The sequence below is a fragment of the Dama dama genome, chromosome 23 (assembly GCF_033118175.1).
Source record: "Dama dama isolate Ldn47 chromosome 23, ASM3311817v1, whole genome shotgun sequence".
In the NCBI taxonomy this organism is placed as follows: Eukaryota; Metazoa; Chordata; class Mammalia; order Artiodactyla; family Cervidae; genus Dama; species Dama dama.
Window position 1 is genome coordinate 42,481,993 of NC_083703.1, and position 9,872 is coordinate 42,491,864.

Consider the following 9,872-nt stretch of genomic DNA (forward strand, 5'->3'; position numbering starts at 1 on the left):
ACCTGGAGAATCCCAAGGACCGAGGAGCCTGGTGGGCTACAGTCCATTGGGTCACAAAGAGTTAGACACAACTGAAGTGACTGAGCATGCACGCTCGCTTAGGCCACACAGGGAGGAGGGGAAGGAGGGAGAAGGACCATACGACTGCTACCTAGAGTCCCAAGGCAATCATGGGCTTCTCCAGCAGACCTGCCTCTAAAGGGCTGCCCTGGGGCAGGGATGCTGAAGCCAGAGACACAGCCCAGATGCACCTGTGTGGGTTGTTCCACCTGTGGTTGCTCAAGTGTGTGAAGGGGAGAGACCCACCCCCCGGGCCCAGCCGGCTACCCTGCTGGGAGGACAGCCCCAGCTGCCCAGCCCCCACCCACTGGAACCAGGCTGCACAAGGCTGCTTGCAATGCTGATGTTTAATGACCAGTTCTACGGGGTGACATGGACAGGGAAGCGTGTCCACATGGCCTGGGTGTGACAGACAGGTGCTCATCCAGAGAACAGAAGCAGAGCTGCTCGGACACTGAGGGGACACGACAGGGTGGTGGGGTGCCCCCAGGCTGGGGTGTGGCCTCACTCGGTGGAGTCCTCCAAGCAGGTGTCGTTCAGGAGTTTAAACTTTGTTCTCCATGGGTCAGTGGTGATTGTAAAGTAGCAGGCGTCAGTCTGTGGGAACAGCAGAGGGACAGAGTGTCCGGGGGCAGCCTCAGGAAGCTGGTGTCTCCAGCTCTAAAGCCACACCCACCCTACCTACCTACCCGGAGTGGCCCCCAGGAACAGCCCCAAGCTCATCCTAGATGTTCCTGACCTGGGACCCTCTGCTGACCCCAGAGGCACCGGGTCACTCTGCCCTGCAAGGCCTGTGATCTCCAGGGACTCCTCCCCCTGACACCAGGATGTCCCACACGATCCATGCCCCCAGTGTCCCTCTGGGTCCTCTGACCTGACCCGGGCTTGTCCAGGGGACGAAGCTCACCCTGCCTTGTCACCTGAAGCAGTAGCAGCAGGGCAGGGGGGCTCAACTTCCATCCGTCCAGCTCTGGGCAGGGGCAGGAGGACCACTCGGCCACAGAGATGCTGCCCCTCCCCCCCCCCCACTCCTCTGGAAGGCGGGGCAGGGTGGTGGGTGATGACCAGGGAGGGGACATCTCGCCTTCCACCCAGGGGCCTGGACCACGTGGTCAGGAACAATCTAACCCTAGGGGGACCTGGGATGCAGCAGCTGAAATGGGATCAGTGAGCAGACAGGCCAGGGGCGAACGAGTGACCAGTGACCCATGGGCTGGCCTGCCTGGCTGGCCTCTGTCCTGCAGATCACCCCTCGGTGTCCTTTGGAATGGCGTCGTCATCACTCCCCACACTGCCCGCCCTGATGTAGTGTCCATTGCCCTGTAACCCGAGGGTGGCTGGTGTGTGTCTTACATTGTTCACGTCTGGAGTTGCTTGAAAAAGACAGTTGTCGATGTGAAATTTCCCGCACCTGGTTCGGGCGAACTGCAGCTCCATGGAGAACACCAGGCCGACGTCCACCTGGGTTTGGACAGACACTGAAGTGGACATAGCCCTCCTCCCCCTCCTTATGTACCTGACAGGTAGATCCAAGCTGTGTGGGCAGGACAGGGGTCTTGGCAGGAGGGGCTTGACTGCCGATTTTCTGGATAAATCTGGGCTGAGAAATGGATATTCCCTTTTGCACCCTGTTGTCACTACTTTCACCCGTCCTACAGCGAGGAAGGAGCCGCATGGAGCTGCTGTACGTTCTCACACACACATGCACACTCAGGCACACACAGGACCGGGAGTGCTCCTTCTGCAGAATGTTCTCGGCTTTTCTGTCTGCAGCCCATGTGAAAATCACACACCCCTGGTTACATTCTGTACAGATTCCATTGCTAGGAGAACGTTTTAGGATGAAGAATACCATCTGGGATGAGTATAAATCACACTGGATCACTGAAACACACTCATCTTATGTAAATTAGATGACCAGGGCATGTTCGCTGCGTGCAGCAGGGCACCCAAAGCTGGGGCTCTGGGACCACCCAGAGAGAAGGATGGGGAGGGAGGTGGGAGTGGGGTTCAAAATGAGGGGAATACATGTATACCTGTGGCCAATTCATGTGGATATATGATAAAGACCATCACAATATTATAAAGCAACTATCCTCCAATTAAAATAAATATATTAATTTAAAAAAATCACACTGGATCCATGTAGATGGAGGCCCAGGAGCCCACAGCACGTGGACTCCAAGGAGAGGCCGTGAGCTCCTCGAGGCCCCTCAGAACCAGGGGCTGTGGCTCCTGACCCTCCAGGCGCTTTCCCCCTCCTGCTGTTTGTACGTCTCTGCCTCTCTCTCTCTGTTTTGTAAATTAACCTCTTTTAATGTTACTTCCTTGAAATCTTTTCTGAATCTCTTTAGTCCAATATTTTCTGTCTGCCTCTTAAAAAAAAAAAAAACCAAAAAGGTAAGTAGCTTTATCCCCTTACAGTCTATATTTTGGTCATTCTTCCTTAAACAACCTCAAATATAATGAAAACTGAAAATACATTTTACATGTGGGTAGACTAATGGAGATTTAAAACATTCGCAAGTTATTTCTTTTCTAAAAACTGAAACTAACCCAACAGGTTGTATTTCCCTCTATTTTACGGGCTTCAAATGATGATCGAGACCCCTTGTTAAGCACCCCCTACCCATGCCAGACCCTCATTAACAGCAGGTGTGCACCAGCAGGGGAGGGTACCTACAGGATCCTTCCACGACCACAGTACACGCACCTCTTTGTAGGCCCTCCTGCCCTGGCTCGTCCGGTTGTACATGTGCAAGGCATACTCCACGGTGGCAGGGGGGTAGTTCTTCAAGAATCTCTGGTCATCATCTCCCTCTTTCTCTGCGGGACCCCAGCTGTGACTCACCAGGAGCCAGGGACCTAAGAGAAGCAAGAGCAGGGTCCAGGGCTGAGCCCACCTGCACCTCCGCTGCCAGTCCGTCATGGCTGCTGCCCCCAGGCACCCAGGCTTCACCCTTCCAGTCTCCGGCTCCCACCCGGCCTTCCTGGGCATGGGTCCAGTCTATCTGCTCCAGGACATACTCCTCCCCTGGTCTGCCCCTCCGGTCTGACAGCCTGTCCCTTCCCTCTCGTGACCCTGCCTCCTCCATCCCAAGCTGATAACATTGCCTCCCGTCCAGGAGAGAGAGCGAGACCCAGGCAGGGTGGGTTGGGAAGGACCAACCATCGAGGACGGTCCACTGCTGCTGAACTCCAGTCACATGCCCACCTTAGCATCTCAGGGGGGTCAGAGGCTTATGGGGTACCCTAGACTTGGATGCTGAATCAAGGGCACAATTGCAAGGGGTGTGAGTGGAAGGCAGTCCTGGGACACAGCAGCAGGTGAGGGTTGGAGAGACCAGGACAGACAGAGCCAAAGAGGATGAGTGGCCTGGAGTCAGCTCTGTGGGTGACAGAAGGTGGTCTGCAATAGCTGGGAAGGATTCTAAAAGGCCTGCCTGAGAATCACTGGCCTGGAATGTGAGGGCTTTGGCTCTGTAGGGAACAGGCTTCCTTGGGCTTCTACTTCCTTGGTGCTCCTCCCCTGCTGCCAGACTGGCCTCGTGACAGAGACACGAGGAAGGAAGGAGGTGATGACAGCGGCTGTCGACCACGGGCCAGGGAAGGGCACCCATGGTAGCAGCCTTGAAGGGGAGGTCGGGGGGGTTGGCAAAACTGGGCATTGGACTGGAAATCGAATGCCAGGGGAGTCAGTGACAGAAGAGGGAGCTAGGGGATCCAAAAGACACCACATCATCAGTGCCTGGTCATTTTATCATGAACACAGCCAGGTACGAGTGCTACCAGTGACTGAGCTCCGACAAAGGGGTAAGGAGGGGTGTGAAGCTGGCACGTCCATGGGCACATGAGCCCGTGACACTCCCATGGGCTCATCAGGACAGCCACGTGCAGACCCAAGGAGTGATTTCAGCCCCATAGTTATCAAGGATCCCTGAGTGTCGGCCGGGGAGAAGGCCAACAAGAGAGGGTGGGGCACAGGACTCAGGCAGGGGGTTGCCGGGAGCCACGGATGAAAGTGAAGGACAGATTCCTCCTCCCCCAGCCTGTCCACCTGGGTCACCCCAATGCCCTCCCCTCACTCCCTGGGTACAAGATGGACCGCCCCCTGCCCTACACGGAGTGGACTCCCCCCATGCTGGAGCTGCTGCCATCGTCCCTTCTGGACCTCAGAACCATGGGGGTAGCCAAGCCAGGTTGCTGCTACGTTAGGACACAGCAGGCAGACTTGTCCCCACTAAGTGTAGAAATCCATAGAAACCTCTTCCTGTGGATCAGTTTCCCCACTTCCATCACTAGTCAAATGGCACCTTGAAGAAAGTCCACAGCACTGGTCCAGCTCATGACAGGATGGAGTGCTGTGGCTGCCATAGCAACTGAGCCTTGGGATGGGCAAAAGAGACCTCACCCATCACGAGCTCTAACGCTTCAAAGGAAAAAGATAATGCGGTATGAATACACATGGAACACTACTCAGCCTTAAAAAAGGACCCAATTCTTCTAATGCAGCAATGTCGATGGACATAGAGAATATTATGCTGAGAGACATAAGTCAGAGGGAAAGAAACATGCTCTGTGTCAACCTACATGTGGAAACCCCAATATTAATTCAAACAAATCTGTATGAAAAACAGAAACAGATTCACTGATACAGGAAGAAACTAGTGGTTACCAGTACAGAGAAGGAGGAGGGGCAAATTAGAGGTAAGGGATTAAGACAGATGAAGTACACAGTATACAATAGATAAGCAACAAAGATTTATTGTATAACACAGGGAGATAAATTCATTTTCTTGTAATAACTTTGAGTGGAGTACTCTTGATGAGGGTGAAAGAATGGAATGGAAAAGCTGGCTTAAAATCCAACATTCTAAAAACTAAGATCATGGCATCTGGTGCCATTACTTTCTGGCAAATAGATGGGTAAAAAGTGGAAACAGTGTCAGATTTTATTTCCATGGGCTCCAAAATCACTGCAGACAATGACTGCAACCATGAAATTAAAAGATGCTTGCTTCTTGGAAGGAGAGCTTTGACAAATCCAGACAGCATACTAAGAAGCAGAGACATCGCTTTGCTGATGCAAATGTTCCATATTGACAAAGCTATGGTTTTTTCAGTAGTCATGTGTGGATGTGAGAGTTGGATCATAAAGAAGGCTGAGCACCGAAGAATTGATGCTTTCAAACTGTGGTGCTGGAGAAGAATCTTGAGAGTCCCTTGGACAGTAAGGAGATCAAACCAACCAATCCTAAAGGAAATCAACCCTGAGTATTCATTGGAAGGACTGATGCTGAAGCTGAAGCTCCAATACTTTGGCCACCTGATACAAAGATCCGACTCATTGGAAAAGACCCTGATGCTGGGGAAGATTGAGGGCAGGATGAGAAGGGGGTGACAGAGGATAAAATGATTGAATGGCATCTCCGACTCACTGGACATGAGTTTGAACAAATGTGAAGAACAGGTAAGCCTGGCTGGCTGAACTCCATGGGGTTGCAGAGTTGGACATGACTTAGTGAATGAACAACAATAGCAACAATGTATATACACCTCTGTGTGTGTGTGTGTTAGTTGCTCAGTCCTGTCCCACCACTAATATTAAATCAACTATAATTCAATAAAAAATGTATAGAAAAAATTTTCACCCTAAAATTCCTTGTAATAGCTGTAATTAGAAAAATTTCAATTCTTAGGCATTAACTAAATATGAAAAGGAGTTTTGAGTATTAGGAAGACACCAGCCCTGAGACTGTCCCTGCCAGGAGCAAGAAGAGGACAGGCTGGCAGGATCAAAGCCCCTCTTCTCCCCACCCAGGCACCACCTACTCATGGAGGCCGGGCTTCTGGAAACCCACTTTTTTCTCTGTCCCCAGGAATGGTAGTTTGACCCCTCCCTGATCAGTGTGGCCCCCAGAAACAAGTCTCAAGCCTGCAGCCCCCAGCCCACACAAGTGCCTGACTGTTCAATGTGACTCTGCCCCAACCACTCCCAGGGCACTTTGAACTGGGCTACCCAGTCAGGTCAGCACCGTCCCCTGGGAGCTGGCTAAGATGCACCTTCTCCAGGCCTGCCCAGACCTGCAGGGTCAGGATCCTGGGGATGGACAAGGCCCAGGGTCCGGGGCATCCACAGGCCTCCATGGGTGCTGGACCCCTCTGAAGTTCCCAAGTGGCTATGGACGGAGCCTAAATGTTGCAGAGGCACAGGGCCGAAGTCTTGTCTGGAAAGAGCGCGCTGTGTCGTGGTCCCAGGGCTCCTTTGTGCCCCAGCTGGAGGCAGTGAGGGTCTCTTCTGTGAAACCGGCCCTCCCTGCTCACAGGGAATTGTGTGTCCCTGAGCTGTGGCCACGAGGCCCCCAGAGGGCGCCAGAGTCCCCCAGGACACAGCTCAGCCCCTGAGCACATGGGCTTCCCTGCTCTCTGCTTCCCCTTCACCCCTCCCCCTTCTCTGGTGACAGCATCCCCGACAAAGGGGACAGTGACAAAGAGGACAGCGAGGGCCCACTGAGTGTCGTGGCCAGCCTGCCTAGGACACCTCAGAGGGGGCGTATCCATTAGCCGGCCAGGCCCCAGGCTGAGAACCCAGGAGCTGAGGGGTCCTGCCAAGGGAGACTCAGGGATTCTGCGGGAAGTTCCTGGGCCCCGGACCTGCAAACCCTGCCCCCACCTCACCCCGGCACCCACCCACGGGCCTGGGAGCCCATGTTCCAAAACTGAAGGGCGCTGGAGGCCACAGGGATGGGGGCACATCTGCACCTGAAAGACCTCAGCTCTCTGCTGCTTTCTTGGAGGGAAGACACTTCACCTCTGGGCAGCCGCCTTCTCTCACCCACAGAGCTGACTTTGGGCCACTCATCCTCTTTGGTCCTGTCCCTCCTTGTCTCTCTGACCCTCACCAACTGCTGTGTCCCGGGACCTCCTTCCACTCACACTCCTTGCAACTGTGCCCTTGATTCATCATCCAAGTCTGGGGCACTCCATAAGTCTCTGATCCCCCTGAGATGCTGAGGGGGGCGTGTGGCTGGGCTTCCTCCACGGTTGCTCCTTCCCAACCCACCCTGCCTGGGTCTTGCTCTCTCTCCTAGAGAGGAGGCAATGTTATCAGCTAGGGATGGAGGAGGCAGGGTCACGAGAGGGAAGGGACAGGCTGTCACACCAGAGGGGTGGACCAGGGGAGGAGTATGTCCTGGAGCAGATAGACTGGACCCATGCCCAGGGAGGCCAGGTGGGAGCCGGAGACGGGAAGGATGAAGCCTAGGTGCTTGGGGGCAGCAGCCATGAAGGGCCGGCAGCAGAGGTGCAGGAGGGCTCAGCCCTGGGCCCTGCTCTTGCTTCTCTTAGGTCCACAGCTCCTGGTGACTTATGGCTGGCGTCCCCAAGTGAGTGAGAATAGTGAAAACAGAAATACCTTGGAGCTTTACTTTCCTGCCGTTGTGGAGTATGTCTTACACATGTACAACCTGAGGAGCCTGGACAGGAATGCTTACAAAGTGGTGCGTGTACTGAGGTCGTGGCAGGAATTGGTAAGTACCATATTTTCCCCACTGCTGGCTTCACAGGCTGTTACTAGGGTTGGGAGGGTGTGTCATCAAGGGATCTCGATCATCATTTGACAACCATAAAATAGAGGGAAATACAGCCTATTGGGTTAGTTTCAGTTTTTATTGGAAAAAAAATGGGAATTTTTTTAACTCTGGGAGGTGTGTTTTCAGTTTTGTCATTTTTCACCTTGTTTTATGAATAAGCAAAATATGAACTATGAGGGGATGAAACTATTTATTTAAAAACAAAAAAGAGCCAGACAGAAAACCCCGGATTAGAGACTTAGAATCGATTTCATGGAAATAACATTAAACGAGGCTCATTTAGGAAAACCAGAGAGAGAGGGAAAAGGGAAAGCAGCTGGAGGCCCTTCATCCTGAGGAGCCTCTGGGCGTTCAGGGCCTCTGCTCTGACCCCATGTGCTCCGGGCTCCTTCTCCTCCATGGATCGAGCATGATTTACACTCTTCCCAGACCACGTTCTGAATCCTAAAATGTTCTCATGGCAATGAAATCTGCAGAACACGACCAGGGGTGCAATTTTCACATGCACTGCAGACAGAAATGCTGAGAGCATTCTGCAGAAGGAGCACTTCCGGTCCTGTGTGTGGCCTTATGTGGATGTGTCCCTGTGCTATGTGTGAGTGCCTGGAGGTGGGGGACACGCTGGGGCAACACCCCCCTGCACCTCTGGATGGAGTGACAGAAGGAAGGCAGAGGGCTCTCCACACGACTCCAGCTTCCATCCAGGGACAGGAGCGGGTCCCGCCTGGCCCGGCTGCCCGGCTGCCCCCAGCTGGGCCTTTGCCTGCAGTCTCCGGCCTGGAGTGCAAGACTGACTATGGGTGTTGGGAATAAAGGCTGGGCTAGAATGGGGGGACCCTGCGAGGCCTGAAGTCCAGGCAGTGGAGAAGAAGACAATGCACTTCGTGAGAGGGAGGGTGGTTCTTGTAGTCATTGTCCCAGTCCTGTGAACATGCTGTGTGCTTGCGTCCTCGTGTCTGTGTGTGTTGATATGTGCATGTGTGTGTGTGAGTGTGTGTCTGTATGTGTGACTGTGTGTATGTGTGGATGTGTGAGTATGGATGTGTGTGTGGACATGTGTGTATGGGAGGAGAAAGTATCCACTTCACTGTCTGAACAGAGAGAAATAGGCCTGGTGTTCTCCATGGAGCTGCAGTTCGCCCGAACCAGGTGCGGGAAATTTGATGAAGACATCGACAACTGTCCTTTTCAAGCAACTCCAGATGTGAACAATGTAAGACACACACCAGCCACCCTCAGGTTACAGGGCCATGGACACTGCATCAGGGCGGGCGGTGTGGGGAGTGATGACGACGCCATTCCAAAGGACACCGAGGGGTCGTCTGCAGGATGGAGCAGGCAGGCCAGCCCAGGGGTCACTGGTCACTTGTTCACCCCTGGCCTGTCTGCTCACTGATCCCATTTCGGCTGCTGCTTCCCAGGTCCCCCTAGGGTTAGACTGTTCTTGACCACGTGGTCCGGGCCCCTGGGTGGAAGGTGAGATTTCCCCTCCCTGGTCGTCACCCACGGCCCTGCCCCGCCTTCCAGAGAAGGAGTGTGGGGGGGAGGGGCAGGATCTCTGTGGCCGAGTGGTCCTCCTGCCCCTGCCCAGAGCTGGACGGATGGAAGCTGAGACCCCCTGCCCTCCCTCCCAGGCCCTACCCTGCTGCTCCTGATCCAGGTGACAAGGGGGTGAGCCCCACCCCCGGATAAGACTGGGACAGGTCAGAGGCCCTGCTGGGACACTGGGGGCATGGGTCATATGAGACATCCTGGTGTCAGGGGGAGGAGTCCCTGGAGATCACAGGCCTGGCAGGGCAGGGTGACCTGCCCACCCAAGAAGGTCGGGTGTGCTGGATGCCAGCTTTAGAGCTGGAGACCCCAGCTTCACAAGTCCCTTCCGCCTAGTCTGTCACTGCGCTTGTTCCCACAGACCATCACCTGCTTCTTCACGGTCGACTCTGAACCCTGGGCGACCAGGTTCCAACTCCTGAATGACACCTGCTTGGGGGGCTCCGCTGAGTGAGGCCACACCCCAGCCTGGGGGCACCCTGCCACCCTGTCGTGTCCCTTCAGTGTCCGAGTGGCTCTGGCTCTGTTCTCTGGATGAGCAGTTGTCTCGGGGTCACACACGGGCCACGTGAACACGCCTCCCTGTCCATGTCACCCCGTAGAATTGGTCATTAAACATCAGCATTGCAAGCAGCCTTGTGCAGCCTGGTTCCAGAGGGTGGGGCCTGG

The 9,872-nt window shown here is 54.4% G+C and overlaps 2 protein-coding genes across 2 annotated transcripts; one reads left to right on the forward strand and one right to left on the reverse strand.

The window, feature by feature from the left end:
- Window positions 1–564: 564 nt before the first annotated feature.
- On the reverse strand, window positions 565–2,989 carry LOC133044257 (cystatin-9-like). The gene is made up of 3 exons (XM_061125662.1): window positions 2,740–2,989; window positions 1,414–1,538; window positions 565–657 (listed from the first exon to the last, which is right to left on the reverse strand). The coding sequence occupies exons 1-3, from the start codon at window positions 2,987–2,989 to the stop codon at window positions 565–567; spliced, it is 468 nt and encodes a 155-aa protein (XP_060981645.1).
- A 4,354-nt stretch (window positions 2,990–7,343) lies between these two features.
- On the forward strand, window positions 7,344–9,657 carry LOC133044258 (cystatin-9-like). The gene is made up of 3 exons (XM_061125663.1): window positions 7,344–7,589; window positions 8,752–8,865; window positions 9,565–9,657. The coding sequence occupies exons 1-3, from the start codon at window positions 7,344–7,346 to the stop codon at window positions 9,655–9,657; spliced, it is 453 nt and encodes a 150-aa protein (XP_060981646.1).
- The last annotated feature ends 215 nt before the right edge of the window (window positions 9,658–9,872 follow it).